The sequence below is a fragment of the Typha latifolia genome, chromosome 2, assembly GCF_019914945.1.
Source record: "Typha latifolia isolate L0001 chromosome 2, TyphaL0001v2, whole genome shotgun sequence".
NCBI classification, from domain to species: domain Eukaryota; kingdom Viridiplantae; phylum Streptophyta; class Magnoliopsida; order Poales; family Typhaceae; genus Typha; species Typha latifolia.
In genome coordinates this window covers 2,855,794-2,877,615 of record NC_133087.1, presented here as the reverse complement: position 1 = coordinate 2,877,615, position 21,822 = coordinate 2,855,794, and the positions used below count along the sequence as shown (strand labels likewise).

The 21,822-nt window shown below is 37.1% G+C and overlaps 5 protein-coding genes across 5 annotated transcripts; 1 reads left to right on the top strand and 4 right to left on the bottom strand.

Annotated features, from left to right (window-relative positions):
- Window positions 1-408: 408 nt before the first annotated feature.
- Window positions 409-9,409, bottom strand: LOC140782255 (SAC3 family protein B). Its single transcript, XM_073128732.1, has 14 exons — window positions 8,983-9,409; window positions 7,900-8,142; window positions 6,911-7,042; window positions 6,402-6,635; window positions 6,062-6,297; window positions 5,795-5,895; window positions 5,467-5,682; window positions 5,157-5,384; window positions 4,993-5,084; window positions 4,801-4,894; window positions 3,636-3,728; window positions 2,864-3,552; window positions 2,665-2,779; window positions 409-2,578 (listed from the first exon to the last, which is right to left on the bottom strand). The coding sequence occupies exons 1-14, from the start codon at window positions 9,153-9,155 to the stop codon at window positions 761-763; spliced, it is 4,464 nt and encodes a 1,487-aa protein (XP_072984833.1). The 5' UTR covers window positions 9,156-9,409; the 3' UTR covers window positions 409-760.
- Window positions 9,410-9,937: 528 nt separating this feature from the next.
- On the top strand, window positions 9,938-11,846 carry LOC140782506 (peptide methionine sulfoxide reductase B5-like). The gene is made up of 3 exons (XM_073129115.1): window positions 9,938-10,351; window positions 11,238-11,394; window positions 11,509-11,846. The coding sequence occupies exons 1-3, from the start codon at window positions 9,996-9,998 to the stop codon at window positions 11,665-11,667; spliced, it is 672 nt and encodes a 223-aa protein (XP_072985216.1). The 5' UTR covers window positions 9,938-9,995; the 3' UTR covers window positions 11,668-11,846.
- A 382-nt stretch (window positions 11,847-12,228) lies between these two features.
- LOC140782507 (uncharacterized) lies at window positions 12,229-14,249 on the bottom strand. The gene is made up of 3 exons (XM_073129116.1): window positions 14,007-14,249; window positions 13,828-13,873; window positions 12,229-12,590 (listed from the first exon to the last, which is right to left on the bottom strand). The coding sequence occupies exons 1-3, from the start codon at window positions 14,196-14,198 to the stop codon at window positions 12,535-12,537; spliced, it is 294 nt and encodes a 97-aa protein (XP_072985217.1). The 5' UTR covers window positions 14,199-14,249; the 3' UTR covers window positions 12,229-12,534.
- Window positions 14,250-14,453: 204 nt separating this feature from the next.
- LOC140782505 (protein RESISTANCE TO PHYTOPHTHORA 1, chloroplastic) lies at window positions 14,454-17,269 on the bottom strand. Its single transcript, XM_073129114.1, has 4 exons — window positions 16,963-17,269; window positions 15,784-15,994; window positions 14,913-15,082; window positions 14,454-14,824 (listed from the first exon to the last, which is right to left on the bottom strand). Exons 1-4 carry the CDS (start codon window positions 17,209-17,211, stop codon window positions 14,798-14,800), a joined length of 657 nt encoding a protein of 218 aa, XP_072985215.1. The 5' UTR covers window positions 17,212-17,269; the 3' UTR covers window positions 14,454-14,797.
- Window positions 17,270-18,171: 902 nt separating this feature from the next.
- Window positions 18,172-21,786, bottom strand: LOC140782366 (methyl-CpG-binding domain-containing protein 4-like). Its single transcript, XM_073128890.1, has 2 exons — window positions 21,394-21,786; window positions 18,172-19,074 (listed from the first exon to the last, which is right to left on the bottom strand). The coding sequence occupies exons 1-2, from the start codon at window positions 21,397-21,399 to the stop codon at window positions 18,577-18,579; spliced, it is 504 nt and encodes a 167-aa protein (XP_072984991.1). The 5' UTR covers window positions 21,400-21,786; the 3' UTR covers window positions 18,172-18,576.
- Between the last annotated feature and the right edge of the window lie 36 nt (window positions 21,787-21,822).

Below are 21,822 nucleotides of genomic sequence, written 5' to 3'. Positions count from 1 at the left end.
CTGGTGGTTGACATGCTTATCTACTCATTTCTTTAGCAAACTGACTGATTCCACTGTCGATCCTTGATTCCAAGAAAACAATTTGATACCACGAATTTTGGTCTTATTATTTATTGTTGACATATTTGCTAATTGGTTCTTTTTTCATGCACGCTTGCAGAAAAGCACCAGCTAGATCATGACGAATCTCAGTACAATTATTTTCTTTAATATAGTGATAAAATATAGACAGTAAAAGACAAATATGTCTATTATAAAATGGAGAACTAAGCCCTTATGATGCACATCTCACAATTATGCCCTTGGCTACTCTAGCCAAGGTTAGCCAATTATATCACTAAACCTTGTTTGAACAATTTGGCGTTCCTATCTCTGGCATATATAATCTGCTTGAAACAAAGATCAGAGTTGTAAATCCCTAAAAATATACCAGAAACAAAAAGGTATTACAAAGTGCTCTCAGATAATAACTAGTTAGCCTTTTTGTATCTTCTCCCTTTGCAGCCAAAAAATCAAGGCGTACAGCAAATAAACTTATAAAGACTACAGGAAAATACATTGACAATGTGTTTCCGATCAACCTCATTTCAAGGAAACATGCCCACATAAACAACAAGATTGGCACGGCCCAGTATTACACGTGTTAAAAGGAAAAAAAAACAGAGAGAGAGAGAGAGAGAGAGAGAGAGAGAGAGAGAGAGAGAGAGAGAGAGAGAGAGAGAGAGAGAGAGAGAGAGAGAGAGAGGAATACAAATATGATTCAAAAATAAATAGCAAGCTTTTCATCAATCTTGTCCTGCAATTGGTTACACTGCTCCAATAAGAAGGTCAACCTGTCATTCTTTCTAAACAGAGGGGCCATCATCTGCTCATTTCTATTAATAGTTGGGGGCACATCCTCAGTAAAGTTACTATTATCAAGATTCTCAACATGTCCCTTGCCATAAGTGTCCTTAGGACGGCCTTTTTCGAAGACACCCTCAGGATGTAAAGTTTCAGGCAAAGCTGTCGATGAAGAGCACTGCGTAAATGGAAGACTGCAACTGATTTCAACAACTTCGTCAAAAGAAAGATTATCAGAAACTGGATTTATCAGTTGATGACCTTCATAACTTAATTTGTTGTTCCGATCCTTCCTGCCAGAATTGAATGTCATTGTGGCATCGGCTCTGCAAGTTAACTCCTTTGCAGAAGTCCTATGAAGATGTTGCTCCAGCACGTAAGCAACTGAGCATTCTACAGCTGTCAACTTCGTTAGCCTCCAGTTGTAAATACGGCGGAATATTGTCACCCATCTCGGAATGATGTAATAATGTGAACCACGAAGCTCAAGGTTAACACCCTTCTGTACCATTAACCTTGCCTCACTTGCCGCTAGGTCTGAATTCAACAAATAACTTGATTGAGTCATGTAGCTTATTAAGCATTCTTCAAGGGCCAACTTCTGATTTTTAATCTGCTTGCCCATGTGAGAGCCATGCTTCAGCCAAGAAATATCACTGTGAAAACTAGGAAGTTTGCAGCTTCTTATTGCTGCAATTAGTGGTTCGATTATCATAGGTGAGCTCCAATCGCTGTTTGGTAAGAACTTCTCCGCATATATGCGTTCGAAGCTTGACTTCTCAAGAAGATCAATCTCATGAGTTGGCCAACTGTTTGGATTCCCGGATGCTGCAGAAAGAATTTCCTCTACCAGACAGTCGAGGGCATCATTGAAAGCTGAGATACAATTGTCTGGCCCCACTTCAAAGGCATTACAAGTATCAAGTACCTCAAGTGAAGATCTCAAGTAGCTTAAGGCCAGATCACGAGTCTTCACTAGAGTGAGAACAGGCTGCACTGGTGAATGATCTGCTAGCCATTGTAGTCCCTCTCTCAATTTGTTGTCATCAAAGAAATTGTTCACGTGATCATCAGGACTGTTACCAACTAGAAAAACTACAGATAACGGGTTTATTTTTGTTTTGTCTGTGTCATGAAGGCCAAGTCTGTTGATTATATTCTGTGAAGCATCAGCATCCTCTTCCATGTATGCATCACTACTTACTATAAGAAGAGGCAATTTTGATCCAGAAGGTAAAGACGTTAAAAGATTGTGAAGTCGTATCCTCTGAACTTCCCATGGAATGCTTTCTGATACTAGAAACATTATACAGCTTGTGCCAGAAATACTATCTTTCTCAGAAACTTGCTGGACACTGTCAAACGTTGTGTCCCTAATGACAGACAGACAGCAAGTATTAGATGGATTTATCTGAGAACAGATCCATTTCTTCCATATGGATAAGTGGGACAATGAGACCAGTGGTTCATTTTGTTCTTTACCAGGACCGGTTATCTTTGAGAGCAACCATCTTGAAGCCAAATGATTGGTTTGACCTTCTGTGACGCTTGGCTGCACAACGATAAGCAGCTTCCAGCAAATACAGTTGGCATCAGGATTTCTCTCACTTATAATTGGTGACACCAATTCTGAAATATTCAACCTTGACCATGACTTCCCTTGTCTGCTATATCTCTCTTTAGCAATGTAGTCAATATTCAATTCCCCAGGAGAATGCTTTGGTGCCTTTATCAACTGATAGTAAAATAACCATCTATGTTTAGTAAATAGATATCACTATAAAAATTAAAAACAAGTGACATGTCTATAGGGTAACTTACTGATGCACTCTGCCGAACAGGTGGTCCTAGTGAGAGAGAACTCAATGCTGCGGTAGCAAGAAAATCCTTCTGCTCACGCATTGACCTTTTCTCAGCGGCTCGCTGCTTCCATTTGCTGGAAATAAGGGACAACTCAAAATTGTTAGGATTTGTCTGTGAAACACCTAAATTTATTACAAAATGGGAAACAGTGGTGAACCTTAAGATCAGTTTTAGCTTTTCGCTGGCAACTTCATTCTCCTTATTGACTAAAACAATTGATGTTCCATCATTTGAAACAATATCCATCTGAGTTTTTGAATCTTCATAAGTGCCCTCAGAGTTGGAACTTCCAGATGGTCCAACGTGATCCAGGTTGACTCCCAAATTTGGTAAAATTCTTTGATTCATGGGAGTATCATTAAATGATTCAACCACCTCTCCATATTCAGCTTGCTCTTCATGGCTGCATACTGAGTCATCTAAAGATACGGCAGTAGGACCTGGGAGTGGACAAAAGGCCTCTGCCACTGCAGTTGCTGATGGTACTTCTATAGGAAGTTGTTGAGGGTGAGAGTGAATTATAAGATCTGAGTCTTCTTGATTATCAAACATTTGCTCATCAAGCACATCAGTCCTGACTTCTGTTCTTGATGCTCCTTTCTTCTGATCAAGCACATCTACTACCTCTGGAATAATATCTATTTTTCCAGTGAATTCAGAAGCAATAGGACCAGAGTAAGCATCATCAATAATTCTTCGCGACTTCTTCAGGTGAACAAGTTGGGAACACTTTGTTGGGAAGTCACTATCATTGTTAATAAAGAGACCCTCTTTGACTAAGTACAGCTCTTCATATTTCTTTAAAACAAACCCATGATATTCCAGAAGACTTCCTATGTCCTCCCCCTGAAATAGGGAAAGAAGTTGTTAGGGAGGACCAAAGATTTTCAGATATGATGATCAATAAGAAGACGCAAAATATCACCTACCTCCATGCCGAGCCACTTTACAATGTGTTTAATAGGGATTCCTTGATTATTCTGAAGACCGCTGTGAAGAGAAGCAAGTGCTTGTGTTCTCAACTGAATAAGGAAGTTTCGGTTAATCTCATGAGCACAATAGAGTACAAACAACAGAAAATAAGAACCAAAAAGATAGCAATAGATTATGGAGTAACTGACTTATCTCCACCTTGCGTTTGATCCCAAAGATAAGATGTTTATTTTAGGAATAGGTGTGTCCACATGTCATTAACACTATCTAGACAGCTTCTTTCCAGCTAGATGTAAATCAATGAATCTAAGGACGAGACTAATAAAGTCAACACAGTATCAATCTCATAGTGGTCTGACTGATTACATAATCACTTTTATGTTGATGATCTTCTACAGGGATGTAGGTATTACAGTTGCTGAGTTGCTGATAATTACTATGATAGATGACACTACAATGTCGACAAGTTGTAAGTCAAGTTTTAAAAAATAAGAACACAAAATCAAATGGGGTAGTGCTACATTGGAAAATCACTGAGATCATCTCCGGGAGCACCACATGTGCTCTTGGTGCCCATTTAAGTTTGCCTCAACTTACATTAACATAAATAAGTCGAATATTACTATAGAAGAATTAAAATACCTAACAAGAGAATATACTTTTAAATGATGTTTAGAGAAGTTTCTTAAATTACTTTATTTGTACAACTTTTGTAGATCCCTATAATATTTGTTAATTTATTGAAACTGTGAGACTGAGTACAACTGAAACTAAGGGAATCAGTGAAATAAAACACTGCGGGGCTTTGATAGATTGAAAACAAGACCAAGTTAAAACTTATCTTTTTGTTCTATTACTAAATTTCATATCTAGAAGTCCAGTTCGTCTATGCTAAAGTTGCAGAGAAGATTATTCTTAGCTAAGTATGGTTCACTCTACTATCAAGCCCCACAAATTATCACACCTATGATGGATTAAGTCCTTTACTTTCTTTGGCATAGCAGATCTGCAGACATTCTTTTGTAGATTAATTTCGTCTTCTAGAAGGAAAGTGTAACTCATATAAATCTTAGGTATTCTCCCAATGGCTAGTAAGTGTCAAAACATAAGAACATCACCAAAATAAAAGAGAGGGAAAAGGACAATAAAAATATTACATACTTTTGCAAAGTGAGCATGCATCAGGCATGCCTGCAGGTAACTTGCTTTCCTTGCAAGGCGAAAGAAGGAAATGTAGTTGCTGATCCTACAAGCCCTGAAATATAAAAGCCATTAGATAAAGGAGAAAATCATAAGGTATAATTGACAGCAATTGCAAGTATAATATTAACCAACAGAGACTAGAATGGTTACCTTGCCACCTCTCGAGCAAATGAGATTTCTGGACTGCATCTTAGCTCCGAAGACATTTTAGCAAGATCAAGTGAGAGCTCCGCAGGTTCTACCTAGAACAGAAGATAGATTAGGCTAATAATTTAAATCAACAAAAACAACTAGGCCAACATGAAAGATAAAACCTTGTAGCCAGGATGCTTGTCTAACTTGAGAAGCGCATAATAACCCCGAAACTCTTTTTCTGTAGGCACAACTATACCCTTCTTCCTGTGATCATCGTACATTTGAAACAATTCAACTGATGTTTTGTTCATTTGCTCTATGTTGAGGTGCGCATCAAACCCCTCTGAGAAGCCCTCTCCTTTGTTGTACTCACATAATTCATGCATTGCAATGATATGAAGTCTTATCTGGTAGCAGAAAAGAACCGTTACATATCTCATGATGACAGGATATCCAAAAGTGTAAATAACTCTACAAGGTTTGTGCTACCATTTGTTCAAGCATGGCTATAGCCTCTTGATTGAAAATGTGCTGCATCCTGAGGTCCATTCTTACAGCTCTCATTCTATCCCACAGGAAATTGTATATACTCAGAAAATTGTCACCATAAGGTTGATCCAGCAAACCAAGAAGATAATCAACTGTCCTCTGCAAGACTGGGAGAGGTCTTATCAAGTCAGCTTCTCGCTCAGCCGTCCTATTATACTGTATGAATCAGATAAGAACTTCGATCATGCTTCCTGTTATAGGTGATGCAAGATAATCTCAGAATCAATCCTATCATGCAGACATCAGATTAAGGATACTCATCGAGTACCTTTTTAACAGCCAAAAACTTGGTCGTTTGGTTTCTTTCTCCATCCAATCTCTCATACTTGTCGAGATCACCTTTTCTTTCACGCTCCTCCCTCTCAGTTTCTGAAGCATGAAAATAAGTTCAACTTAGTGCAGTTCTTCCTGAGGTACTCAAGTAAGAGATAAAAATGAAAATCTGGCTAACCTGGGCATTGTAATATTATGAGTACAAGATTTGTTTACAAAAGCATTAAAACATGTGAAACGAAATTAAAAGCTTTAAATAAACCTGGACACATATCAGGGCAGAGCCCGACCACAGCTGCAGATGATTTTGAAACTTCAAAGTCAGGCAAAGTGCCTCTGTTGGCTCCTTCAGCTTGTTCCACTTCATTCCTTTGTACCAGAGAATCCCGATTCTGTTTATTTGATAGAGTGTGCTTCCCACCATCATGCGCACTCTCAATTGGTCTGCTTAGTTCAACGTGAAAGCGGGCCAAGCGTTTTGCCTTCGCTTGCTTTTCTCTGCACTTAAATTCATGTTAATGAAAATGATTGACCGCTCTGAAGCAAGAGATTACACTAGAATTTCTAAATGATAGTTGAATAGTAAATCAATATGCAAATACCTCTCAGAGTCAAGGTCAGCAGATGGCATCCCTAATTCTTCGGTAAAACGTAAAGGAGGAGACCTAGCCCTTTTAGGGGCACTAAGATGTGCAGCTTTGGGTGGTGAAGGAGTTTTTGTACGACGAGCATCTGCATAAGGCCCTACGGGATGAAAGCTCTGATGAGGCAGCATGTGAGCATTGTTAACAGAAGATTGACTTTGACTGCCCAATCTAGGTGGGGATACATGAGGCCTGAAATATTGTTTCAACATAACTGGTCCATTAAGAAGGGAAAAGGTAAATATGCAAAAACAGACAAAAGAGTGATGAATTTAAAACAGCAATAATGACAAGAAAATAGATTTCATAAAAACAGAAATGCAAGTACAACTTGCACTCAGTACTTCTACAAAATTATTACCTGCTACAGGATCTGCGTCTAATTGATGCTAAGACATGCAATGGACAGTTGAAGGGATAGAAGGCAATAATATATAAATAAATAAACCTTGAATCAGCGAACTTACTTTGGATCTTCATGGGGCGAAGCAAGATTCTGGATTGCATAAATGCTTCCAAAAGCTGAAGGTGGTGATCTGATTGTATTAGAAGTTTCAACATTTCCATTTCCAAGCCACATGTCTGAATAGTTTACCAACCTATAAATTGGAAGAAAGACCAGTGTTTACACATCTAATTGTCAGTAAGAAGAAAGTACCATTGTTAGCTTATGTTGGACGTCAGGTTGAGAAAGAGAAGTATGCATGAGACAATCAATAGTTTAACATTCAAAATTAAACTAACAAAGAAATATACTTTGCAACCTGAAATACACCGCGACATTCATCCCACCAGCATTAAGTTAGTTTATCCAAACAAGAGGTTTAGAAGAACTCATCTCAGTAGCAAACACAGTACTTGGACCACCCAACAATGTGGCACTTACATATACCTGAAGTCCAAGGTGTCACCATGAAAATTCACATGCAATCAGCGTTATCTTGTTATTTCTACTGAGCAAATGTGTACCACAAAGCTAACAAGAATCATCCAAACTCTTGAAACAACTTAGGATAAGTGACAGGGCTATAACTCCAATAGTTAAATAATAATCAGGTTTCACCAATCATCCAGTATAAACTCCAGACAGATTACAACCTACCAAAGAGCAGTAATTCAACAGGGAAAATAAAATACAGAAACCTATCATTTTTCTAAAACCCTAATTCATCAGTATGAATAATAGACCTAGTAGGAGCTCATCCTTCAAAAGAACTACTAAATTGAATCTGAAATAAGACATTTCAAAGGAAGAAGTGGAAAAAATAACAATATTTTGCATGGTAAGGGTAATGCGGTATAGTTCACTGTGGAATTGACAAGAACCATTTACTTTGCAAGTTTGCAAGTTTGCATTCAATTGAACTTCAATTACAACAAACGAACTAATTTGATGATTTTCAGTATAACACATGATAAAAATAAATAACAGAAATTGCACACGAGGCAAACTTACCTTCTACCATTGGCCTCAATCTGTTGATAGTTCTCAGGAGAGTCAACATCATGATAAGAAAGTGCAGGTGACCTAGCCCCTTTTGTAAAATCCTGACTCAAAGGTTTCATTGGCAACTTGGTCTCATAATGTTGCCCATCGGCCGAAGTTACAACTGGACTAAGCTTTTTGTTATTTGCAGGATGCCCAAGGTTAAGTGATTGCTTTGGTTGATAAGCCAAACTAGCTGGGAAGACATCAATCCTGCAGGAAAAGAATAACCATATGAGAATCAACTGTTCTATCAATGAAACGGAAAATCTATAGAGATGACTGATAAAATCCAATAAATTAATTGCAAAGAATCCAACATCGCAGGCCAGTATAGTTGCAGTTTGTCTAGAGCTTGTTTCATGCTAAAATCAAAGATAAATAAGTAATTATCTAGACTACAAGTGGAGCAGTTCTTTAGATGTTAGTTAGGTTCAACTTTCAGGGTACAAATTGGGAACTGAACTAACAGGTCTAACTCTAGTGGCTTCAATTTTGACTCAGATAATTCTACCTAACCCATTCCCCAGTATGTCAGTTAGCAGGAACCCTATGTTGATTAGTTGATCTGATAGAATAGAAATGCCATAGTTTTAACTTCACTTTTTCTTTGATAAGCATGCCAGACCTCTTGACGGTTATACCTTTTTCCAACATAATAAGTTAAAACGCATTATTCAGACCAACCGAGACTTAATCCTGAACCTGGAAGCCTTGAAATCTCTTTCTTCATCAGAAATTGATCAAGAAATTTGACTCTTCAAATCCTACGGTACATGCTATCTGACCTAACAAAGTGAAGAATATGTTCAACTAAAACTAACATATTAGAACCTTAAGAATCTTGCAAATTTCTTTCTTTCCCTTAATCCAATCGGACTTGTAACATTAACTTCAAATTTAAACCCTATACTCATGGAGTTTGCCAATAACTATTGATATGCTTCAAGTACAGGAGATTCAAACTCGTCCGAACATCATAAATCAAGCTAATTTCTAGCTGTGAAACAATCTAATTCAACTCAAGAACAGGGAGAATATTAAAGATATTACCTTTCAGACTGAAGTAGCGTTTGCTGCTGCCGCCCGACGCTGGGATCTTTCCCCCTGTCAGGATCGTTCAAATAATTTGGCGGCGACGGCGAAGGGGAGACGCTTCTAAACACGTCACGGGGTCCAGGGTGGCCCGCAGGGCCCGCGGTTACTCCGAAACCCTTGAATTCCATCTTATCAAGACGAACATAACCCAAGATAACCCACCTTCTAGTGTTGGGTTTTACCGTTCAAGAAACCCTAACTCCAACTCTCCCCAAGAGTAGCAAAGGGTTACGATCCAGCAGCCCCCACCTCATCAGCTTAGGAGAGAGGAGAGAATGGCGGAAGACGGCTGATGGTCACCGTCGAGATCGAGAGGAGGAGGAAGTCTGAGAAGGTGGAGCTCAGCTCGAAGGCGGCCTAAAAACCGGAGATCGTCGAATGCGAAAATAGAAAAGGAGCGTTTTTGGATGCGGATCCGAAGGTGGAGCTCACCCCGTCAAATCTATTTTTTACTGCGGATATCACTTTATTATCCTATTGTCCTTATCTACAAATTTATCCTCCAAATTTTGTAGTTATTTTACACATATACCCAGTCTTCACTCTTCAACAATATAATTGCACTAATAAATCTATAATCACATAATATAAGGGTAGTATGAAATTTAGAAACTATCCTCATGCTTGCTAAGTTTTTTTAGTTTAATAAGTTTGAAAACTGGATTCAATTTGGAAATAAAAAGGATTAAACGGAGAACTACAGCGTAAAAAAAATATTTTTTTTATTTTAAAAATTATTGAAATATTATTTATTCTATTATTAGCTACCTGTTAGGGTAAAATTAATTCCTATGAATAATAATAATAATAATAATAATTGTAATAATTGTAATAAATTTTCATATAAAAGGCATGCATAGCACGTGCTGCATTTTATTATAAATAAAGTAACGAAATCTCCAATTGATATAAGATAGCTTCTATTCAAAGGTTAGAATTTAGAGAGAGAGCCCCAAGAAGGAAAGGATATGGGTGTCCAACAACTGCTGAGGAATGCGTCCAACCCTCCTCCTAAGCCACTAACAGCTATCTTTCCCCGTTCCGCTTCCACCCCTATCCAAATCCCAGTCAAATCCTTTGCCAATAAATTACCCCTTTGTTCCCATCTAAAAAACCGATCTTTTATTGGTACGACTCTTTCCAAGTTCGCATCTTTCCCAGGTTGTAGGCTTGGAATTGGGACTCGGGTTGGTGGGTTCTCGCATCCGAGCAGGAGGGTGACCGTGTCAATGGCGTCGTCGGGATCCGTGCCCAAGTCCGAGGAGGAGTGGAGAGCGGTGCTCTCGCCGGAGCAGTTCCGAATCCTTCGGATGAAGGGCACGGAGTAAGATTAGATGCGTTTGCTTGAATTTCCTACATTTATTTTATGTTTTGATGCTTTATTTTAGTTTATAGAATTTTGTTGTTTTATTTGCTCTTACTTGCTGGCCGTGTGGAAATCGATGTGACTGATTTATTTGCTGATTACTTGGGCCTTCAAGGGGTCATCTTATATGATCTTCTCTGATATATGAATCACACTGGGAGAAATGGATTCTCGCAATTTGACTACCAAAATTTACCTTTTTATCATTCCTCACTTGTTTATTTAAGAGTCCCGCATTCATCTGATATTACCTTTTATCAATTATTTCATATTTCTTGAATGGAAAGTGTTTGTTGATCGTGGATGAAACTGATCAGTTACTTTATTCAAAGGTGCATGGGAGACCATGTTAAGAAAACCTTAGAAAGATATTATCCAACTGATTGAGATTGAAAATATGCATAAGTTTAGTTTGAGATGCAAAGGGATCTGTGTTTATCACTCCTCGGCCTTCTTTTTATCTTGACACATAGTTCGCAGGTCTTACATTATTGTATGATTCTGAATTGCTTGAGTATTGTGAAATGTCTGATTACTCTGATCATTCATCTGAGATTACTTGAATATAATTTACATCATATTTTCCTGAATTACAAGCAAGATGCATGGAGATGTTAACGCATGATATAATGACATTAATACATTATCTAAGTTATAGAGAAGGAAAATTGGATATCTGAAGCTTGAGCTGCATAAAATCTGTGCTTCTGAGAAGTGGTCTGTTGAACTCACCCTTATCCTCACCTTCCGCATATCATTTGGTTGTTGTTAATTTGTTATCAGTTGATGCCCAAAACGGATTATATATGACATCAAGTATGAAAATAGTGTGCAATTTTTTCAGGTATCCAGGAACTGGTCAATACGATAAGTTCTATGCTGACGGAATATATGAGTGTGCTGGTTGCGGCACACCTCTTTACAAGTCCACTACTAAGTTCAATTCTGGATGTGGCTGGCCAGCATTCTATGAGGGTCTACCTGGCGCCATAAATTGCACAGTATGTTTTTTTTTCATCTTCTTTTCGTTCATAAATAATTTATTATCTTATGTGTTCTTCCTGTTCTCCATTCATAGTCATGATAACTCTGGCATGTCTCATTTATAATGTCAGATGGATCCTGATGGAAGGAGAGTAGAAATCACTTGTGCAGCTTGTGGGGGGCACTTGGGCCATGTCTTCAAAGGAGAGGGATTTAAAACACCTACTGATGAACGCCACTGTGTCAACAGCATTTCTCTCAAGTTTACTCCTGCTTCCTCAACTTCTTGATCTGCTCTTTTAGGCTTGTTCCATATGATGCTATCTTGTGCAAATAGTGAGTAGACCTGTGAAAAATGTTGTTGTCGCTTTTGTCCAATGAATTAGAATTTATATATGGTGACCATTTATGTACTTTAGCTGTTTCTTTCTGATGATTGTTAATAACATGAATCCTTGTGACTGAAGGACATCTGATGTTGAACTTAAGCAATAGAAGGCGAGTCATGCTAATGTTGATGATACCATAGAAGAAGCAAATTAAGCTAGATAATGCATATGGCAAACATAATCTGCGTACATTATCGTTCTTTCTACTGATCCTGAGACTAGTAGCTACTATTTGGTTTCAGAGATAGGGAAGTTGCTTTTTTGTTCTTTCTGTCTGCAAGTTAAATACCTCTGCTAATTGGTAGTTCTGCGCAGATTTTACACTACCAGTTATGCTTGGTGATCAACATCCATATTTAAGCCATAATCTCTTCAAATATCTCACACATGATGCGTTTCCATGGATACAGAAAGCTTCTTTAAGCAACGACCAACTTCACAACAATTATATGCTCATATGAGTTGCCAAGTTTTTGGCCTTATAAAGCCAAATATCATTTAGGAGAGACAGAAATTTCACTAGGGAGAAAATTTCGAGATGGCGTCACAAAAATATGCTTGTAACCAGATGCTCTTTTTTGTCAATAAAAATCTAAGAGAACATTGTAATAGCAAACAAATGCAACTAAAGAAGCAACATTTGCCATTGTAGGGAAGAAAACAAATTATTGTCTCGCCAATGAATAAAAGCTAAATTGTAAAATGGATATCTATTGCAACCACTTCCCACTTCCCACTTCCCAGGTTCTGCAGCTGCACCAGTGATTTTCACTTTTCTGGGCTTTCATTCCTCCTTGCATGGCAGGCTTTTAGAGCTTGAACAACTGGTTATACAAAAACGTCAAACAGATGTGTTTAATAAAAAGTAATAGATAATGCCATACAAGAACATAAATTTCTATCCCACCATTATAAGATTTCCTAGATAAAATAGCAGATAAGTTGAAAACTATTAATACTTCTTTGCAAGGATAAATTTAAAAATTACCATATGAATGGTAACCATTCTAATGTACATAAAGGTCAGGAACTAACAAGCTAGATCAATAAAAGCACTTGTATATTCATACACCTCATAATAATAAGTAACATCACAGGCCATTTGATCAGGGTTAAATATATCCAGAAGCAGAACAGATTGATATTTCTGCTTCCAGTCTAAAATTCGGATAATTGAAAGAAGTATCAGACACATGTATGAAGCATATGAGTATTATATCCTACACATATACCATGGCTAGCAGCATATTAAAGTGTTCGTGATTCATAGCTATATAAGTCATTTTTTAATGAGAAACAGCACTTATTTGTAGTAGCAGTTGCACAAAACTTCTTTTGGTGGCTTTTCAGATCGATTCAGAGTGATTCCAGCATAACAAATTGATACTCGTGATTGCAACAAATGCATATATCAAATGATATTCTCCTCAATATTCACCCTACTTGATGTTTATAATGAACCAAAGACGAAAAAGATGGAAGAAATAACACGTTTGCAATCTTGACTTTCTAATGTAAGTTTTGTTAATATTCCATGGAACATTTCAAGCCAGACAATTAGAAACAGGACAAATGCTCGAAGAGTGTACAGGCTATCCAATAGACAGCTAAATTTTGTTGTCTATAATTGTTGATGATCTTAAGACATTTAGATACAAAATCCATTCAACACAGTAATTTGCAACTTTGTCAATCTTTTGAGTAAGAGGATCATTAATGAATTTTAGGTCATGAACATTCTTATGAAATACTCTTCAAATCTTATACCAAATCCATAATCCATTTTTTGTGAAGACAAATGATGTTACAACATCCTTTCATTTGTTGGTAAGCATGATGAATACATGCTACAATCCTACAACCACAGCTTTCTTATAATTATGCAATATCATTATCATGAAGAAGAAAATTGACGCTAAGTTTTGTTTCGAGTAACTTTCTTTTTTAACAAGAATACTCTTTTACTCTATATCTATAAGAATTCTGCTTCACTTGTTTCAAATCTGTAAACATTAAGCTCTTATTTTCACAGAAAAGAGAAAAATCATCTTAGATTCGTACTTGGTTGGCAGGCCTTCCAGTTCCTGTTGGTCTCCGCGAGGCAATCCTGAGAAGATGAAGAAAAGAAAACGTAAATCCACCAATACGTGTTGTGATTGAGATGAAGGGAACGAGAAAGAGAAGGGCTTGGATTGGAGAAATAGGAAAGGGAATGAGGAAAGGGAAAGAGGTATCGTTGCCTGTAAAGAGAGATAGATGGCAGAGCACTCCTTGAGCTGCTTCACGTTCTCGTCCTCCTCGTCGGCGTCGGTCTGATGAAGAGGTGGAGGAAGAATAGGAGGAGGAGGCGACGAGGATTGCTGCTGCGGCGCGTCGCTGGTGTTCGATGAAATGCCCATTACTTCGCTTGTTTTTTCCCCTCGAGTTGACATTTGACAACACAAACTTCCAGTTTTGACTGTGCGTTATGTTCAAGCCGGACTAATACGAAGTAGCGGCAAAATTCTCTTTCTTTCTTTCTTTCTTTCTTTCTTTCTTTGTTTTTTTTCGTTTTTTTTTTTGGCACAATTGTTGGATTGAGATGATAAACAGTGAAGGCTGCTTTAAATTTATCAAGCTAATGTGGTTTATCAAGTCAATCTGAGTTAGCAAGTTGAAACAAAAATCAAATACAAGAAGTGGACTGATTTTTGAGCTGATATTTGTCATCAAGTAATAAAATTTTCTTTACATTTGAAACAAAATGAGATCTATGTTCAAAATAAGTTCCTAACCAAATTTCACATCATACTTTCAGTTTCCCTTCCAAGACAAATTGCCACAAGCTTTTCACTCGTCTGACAGTAAATCTCGCACATTCAAAAGTTCTCATCTTACAAATTTATCTGCAACTTTATTAGTCTAAGCTGACTCTTTCAGGATCAGACTTCAGGTAATGCTGTTCGCAGAAAGTTTATAGGTATAGAACCCTTCATCAATCCAATTCATTGAAGAGCTCCGTGAAGATTAAACTAACCGTCGGAACTCAACACTAATCCGACTTTTGAAGCCACCCGAGCTGCAAAGAGTGAAATATTTCAGCATGAGTTTTAACGGACAGGAGATAAACTTGAAACTTGCACGCACATAAAGGAACAAAGAAATACCTTCCAGGCATACATCATGAAGAAAGCAATTGTATCTGCAGACCAAACAACTGAGAAAGATTTCCAGAAGAATGGAATCAAAACATTGAGAAGAGGGATAACAAGAAAGAGGTAGTTCAGTGCCTCTTTCTCATTCTTTGAGCAGTCACGCGCTCGAAGAGAAGGTATGGCTGAAAAATATTATACTTTTAGTGAAGAGTAATATGTTCATCCTAAATAACACTGCATTCTCAGCTGCAGCTTGTAATTAACTTAGTCATGTTACATACTGAGGATACTTAGATATGCAGTTCGATTAACTGAATCATGACCATGTGACAAGTGGATACAAGATGTAGAGCATTAAAAGATATATTTTTCTCTACTATGATGCTTTTGAAATTTATCTCAAACAGTATTCTTTCACTATAGATCTCTCAACGAATAAAGCATGTATATTACTAAAACTAACATTAATTTTAATAGTTTGAGAAGTTCAGCGAAATTGTCCTAGAAGTTACTGCATGGCTTATCTTAAACTTCTGTTGGGCATGTAATAGAAGTATCCATTTGAAACTAGTAGTGCAATTAAATGGAGGAATAAATAAGAAGCAATTGAATTACAGTTTAGCTGAAGTCTACAATTTTTGAACTTCTCCAATATCCAAATGTCAAATACTTTCTAGATTCTAGAGTCTTCTAGGTTAAGGTCTTTAACAATTTCGATGACATATGAATAGAATCTAGAGGAAGGAATTGAGTTACAGTTGATTCTGTTTATATTTTATCCCTTCAATAGATAGCTTTAAAACAAGGAACTAAGAAAGCTTTTTCACCTCTTCTTATCTAAAGATAAATGTTCTGCAATTTTGAAAACCAAAAGGTCACTTACTGAACATCCAAATAGACCACATCCCCATTAATCTCCAGATATCTGGTTCATTTGAAGGGAATATAAGATTAAAGGAGAGAGCTCCACCAAGTAACATTGAAGCATAGCCTTGAACCTCAAAAACAGTGTATAGAGCAGTTCCAGGTACAGCAGGGTTCTTTGAGGCCGTGGAAGCCCTTGGTGCAAAGGTTGCGGCAGTCTTTTGAACAACCTGTTGATGATGATTAGTCCTGGAGGCATATAAACGTATATATTCAGAGAGTAATGAAGAAATACCTCAAGCGAAATAACACAAGAGGGTAAATATTATAAGGAAGTGTTCATACAAGTATCTATATCATAGTGCATATAACTGATGTGCATCTAAGATTTTCAACCAATGAATATTGAACATGTTGGGTTGAACATATGCAACCTCCTTAAATTCATAGAATGAATAACAGAAGAAACATCTATACACTGTACCATTCCTAATCTATTATAAGCTGTTATATAAACCGAGGTGCAAAGATCATGGATGAGTATGAAGTCAGAGGGGAAATAACACTGTTAACTGAATCGAGGGTAACATTTCAGCTAAATTGGGGGAAAGGGACCACGGTATTTTTCTGACAGGGTACAGGAATTATAACACTATTAGCTGAATCACCACTCACCAGTCATGGAGCACACTCATGATGACTCGGATAAACCAATGAACTAGATTATGACAACAAGTAACGGAGGAAACTTGATTCCACCAGAACAAGCAACTCAAGCCACAGGAGGAACACCCAGAACTCAGGAGATCAATGAAATTGTGCTCAGTAATGAAAATCACAAGACAAATATGTTGATTATACTATGGAAAGCAGAAGGCTTTTCATAATAATTATTAAATCGGATATCCTAGATTCATGGGCAACCTAACAAACCAAGTAGAACTTATTGTATTTCTTGATCATTATTGACAATATATCAAAACCAAAACAGATGCAGGCTTCAAAAAATAAAAATAAAAGAAATCCTCTAGAACACCACATAAGACACAAATAAGATAATAAAACCAAATGACCAGTACAGGGAAATTCCCCAAATGGGTATCTCGTACAAGTTACAACCTATGATAGATGAACAGTTGTAAGAAAAATCCAAACAAACTGTAGAGAGAATTGAACCTAAAAAAGCAGTGCAGCTCACCTTCTTAATGTCCTTATCAATGTCTGGAACAACAGAGGGCGGAGGAGGTGGTGGTTTGCTGCTGCCTTCTCCCTCTTCGTCTTCTCCTGTGCTTCCACTCATTGTAGAAGTATCCAAACCTTCGGATTGTGCCCTAGCCCTCAGCTTTCTTGGACGGATAAGGGTGGAATAGTAGGAGCTTGTCCTGACAGAGGGTAAAATGAAAAAATCTTTTGAAATTGTAGAGCTGCAGGGAGTTAACGGATACATTTTTCCTTTTTTGCGCTGGCGATGGAGGGGAGGACAAGGTGGGTGATGGGAGAGATGGATGGCCTTAATACACCTCATCCCTTCTTCATGATAACCTCACGCCATTATCCTGTAAAATCTACACCGCCCAAAGAATAGATTTTTTTCTCAACTATTATTTTAGCACTTATGAGTATATATTCAAATTAAATTTCTTTTATCATATTTGATCTTACAACGTGTCAAATTTAAATATACCTATTAGAGAAAAAATTATAGAGGATTATGTAAGCTTTTCAATGTATTTAAAATAATATCGATAAGATTTCATATAATAAAGACATACATATGTCTAATATATTTGTTAATCTAAAATTTAATTATTAGTATTTTAAATATATTAAAATTTTATTTAATTTTGTCATAAAAGTTTATTTAATTTTGTCCAACGAGGATCTTCAAATTAGACCCCTAGTTGTATTAAACATGTTAATAGAAGTAATTATTATAATTTAGTCTAAACTATAAGGAATAAATTGACATAAATAAAACTTTAATGAGTGAAATGAATTTAGCTAACCAAGAGGTTAAAACTTAATTATCTCTTTTATTTAGATTCTTTTTTTTTTTGGGTCAAATAAATGGTAATACAGAAACTCATCATAGAACGAGCTAGCTAGCTAATCGGTGAATTTGTATGCTTCAGCATTAATGTGAGTAGGCAAAGAGGAAGAACTTAGCTACATGATTTTCAAATAATTTGGTAGTTAATTTAAGATTAACAATCTTAATAAAACCAACATAATTATAGAAATCCCATATTAATAGTTTACCATGGGCTCTTAATCATTTCGAAGTAACTGGGATCCTAATAATATAATTTCATTTTTAAAGAGAGACCAACTTAACTAGTAAAATGGAGAACAGAACCAATATGTCCAAAATCTTTAAAGCAAAAAATCCAATTTAAAAGAACATATGTAACCTGATGGATGAGGAAACTGAGCTTAGGGATATCACAACAATGTACACTTTGAATTTATAGTTTTGATAGGAGAGCCACAAAAATAAGATTGAAATATAAAGCCACTACTAACAAAAGACTGACAGTGGTTGCTATAATTACAACATGGTAGGAGACCCATGGAAATGTAAGTCTAAGATTTGCTCTTACCAACAGGCCAAGAAAATAGGATAACTAGACCATGCAATCTAAACAATCACCAGGCTTCTTCTGATGTGCCATTGCAGAAGAGAGATGAGTGCTGACCACGATGATCAAATTTGCACTGAAGAGCGTATGATTTAAGACCGTCAAATCATCAAGAACAAGGCTCCTCCCAATGAAAGTGAAACACTTCTTTCATTTTTCTTTCCATTTAGCCTTCAACTGTCATCTGGACTTGCTGTCTTTGGCTTCTTATTCCTCGCCGAAGCTTTCCACTCTGAATTGCTAGAAACTGTATCTTCCATAACCTTGGGCGGCGTAAAACTAAAGCTTGAAATAGGCAAAGTACCTCTATATTCAGGATGTGCTTCTAAAAACTTCTCCACATCACCTATACCCCTGACTTTCTTCCCATTAGGCATGATGTAATAGGTATCCATTTTAGATAAATCCTTCCGCATTATAAGCATTCTTTCAGTATTGGGGGGAGTCTTTGGTAAGTTTGGTTTATCGACGACCCATATCCGACTGCTATCATACTCTATATCACCAGGATCATCACAAGAAAATTTTGGTTTTTTGTCGCAGAACCAGGGGTCCTCAATGAAGTTCTCTCTGATAGTCTCAAACTCTTCTTTGGTCGGAATCAACCTCCATTTGAAACATTTACCACATTGTACTGCATATGCACCAATAGAATCTTTGGTACGTTTTTTCTGTGATGAAGAATGCATAGTTAGGTATGTTACTTATTCCTACACTTCTGCATTTCATCATAGAAAAGAGTTCCAATAGTAAAATGCACAAAAGCAATTTGGTAGCTTGAGAGATCCTTAAATGCACAAAACTAATGTTTGAATACAAGAATACAAGACACTTGTATAATAGAAAAGGAAATAATCTAATTATCATCACAGAGAAAAGCAAAATAGAAGAAAGGATTATGTCAACATGTGAAATATTTACGAACAAGCTCATAAAAGAAAGGAAGCAAAATTTTGATACAAAACTGTGCAGTAGTGTTTAGGTGAATACAGATATATTTCAAAGAAGAAAGAAAACACACCAAGAGAAAAAAAGAAAAGGAGAAAGTGAAAGGTTCGAATAAAGGAAAGAATTCAATAAAAACCACCCAAATATAGAGGAATATCACGCAAACCTCTTTCAGAGACCAATCAAATAATGGATCTTACTGAGTAGCAAAAATTATCATATTAGTCAAGATTTTTGAAGTAGATTTCCTCACTGTATAGTTCTAGGCACTTTTATTTCAAATGAATCATTTCAAAAGAGACGCTATAACAGCCATTCTATTAGATTGTCTTTCCCTGAACCAAACTTAACAACATTTCATATTGCTATTACCATTCTCCATATATAGCACATAAACTTTGGACAGCACAGATATAAACCTTTTTCTTTTCTTTAGTAGTTAATACAAGAGGTTCACAGAAGAAGGCCAAAAAACCAGCCAAAATTTGCTAATGTTGTACTTGTTCACGAAACAGTCATGGCAAATTTGGTTTTCCCTGTTATCCTGCCTAGGCTCTAAAAGCGCCCGGAGAGAGTTGTTCCAGCCAATACCAGTAATCTGGTATAATCCTAGAACAGTTATTTTACCTCCTTGTTAGGACAAAGCGGACCATATCTTTAGCCCCAGGCATATATGCTGAAAGAGATTTTGGGGATGGATGGTACTAATCAGCTGAACAAGTGAAAAATATAACTTCTAGCACACATCATTGGCTTGACCATTGAGGATGAGTAGCAAGATTTATATTCCTGTCCAATTTTTTTAATTTCTCGCTGTGATCGTCCTGACTTAAGACTCTTAATACAAGAGAGAAAAACTTAAGCTGCTAGTTATGGGGCTAAAACAACTATTGACATTGTGCCTTTGATGGTTATAAACTAATTTCGCACTAAGTTAATCCACTGCAGTCCCCTCCATAAACCCTTACACTATTCAGGTTGTTACATGAGCAAACCAAGACTCTCCGGAATATGACAATATATGTCAAAACGGATTTAAAACTTACTGAGATGTAAAGAGTGCATTTTGGAACATGAGACGAATGAATGCATGCATATCTGAATGGCCAATAAGTATCTAGTACAGACGGTCAGCTACAATTGTGACTTAGGGTGCATCAGAAGCTCATTGATAAATCAGGATAAAAGGGAGATGTGACTTAGGTGGTTATATTTGCTGGTTTTAATGACTTATCAAACAAGTGAAACACATACCTGCCACTTACGGTACTTACCACCAAGAACTTCATTATTGCTAAGTAGTTGCAATAGGGAGTTAAGGAGAGCCATAATTACAAAATCTAAAAGTAAGCCATCAGGGTCAAAAGTGGGCAGATATAATCATGCGTAAATAGTCTTAGAAAGATGAAAGGACTATAGTCCACAAGTTCAGTTTTTTTCCTTTTCGATTCTTTCTTCTTATTTTGTTATGTCTATAAAAGAAGATATAATCAAAGAACTATGTTGGTACTCCTTGTTCTGCTTTGGCCACTTTACTAAAGAAGAAGAATAACGAAGGAATAAAATTCAAGATACCTTGTTATTGCTCAATTTCCAATAGGAAAAAAGGAGAACAATGCCACCTTCTAAGAAAAATTCAACAGCTAAGAGAAGAGAGTGAAGAGGAGAGGCAACTGAGAAGGACAACTAGTAAAGATTATTCTCTTACTGTTCGAGATCAACATTTGCCGATATGCTTCTTTCCTATATTTCACACTATAGACCCCAAGATCTTCCAGACTTTGATTGGATTATCTACAACTACTTCCAGAGACCACCAAGCCCGTATGGCTCTTTATAGCTTCAAACGCGCGGCCAGAATATACTTAAGAAAGAAGCAATCAACAGCAAAGGAATCATTACAGATGCGAAGAAACTAATGAAATCCAACGACCACTCCGAGTAAAATCAAGAAATAAATCGAGAATTTTTTCCATTTCCTGCAAATGTTATTTATTGGGGAAGAGGAGAGGGAGGAGGAGGAGAAATATTGAAAGGCGTACCTCCATGGATTTCCAGCGATGTTTGATTCGGCTGCGGAGATTTGCTAAAACCCACGCCCTTTATAGAGACCAACCTCTAGCATTTTGGCAGGACCCATCTTGGATCGTTCAAATCGATGTGGAGTTTTCTTTCGGGCCAAACCAAATCTAATGATTTGATCCAGATCCACAAATTAAGTATTTATTCACTGAGCGACCTATTCGAGGTCTTCTTCCTCTTCGAGCTAGGGCTAGGGCATCCGTATAGGATGTGATGTCACCTTCACCAACGGAGCAGAGCTCTCTCGGCACCCCGACCAGGTCGGTTGTGACTGAAAGTTACTAGGAGGGGTGTTGTGTAGGCACCCATCATGCCACGAGCTCAGAAATGAGCTAAGCCGAGCTGATCTTTTAGACTCAAACCTCATAATTGAGCCGAGCCGAATGGAT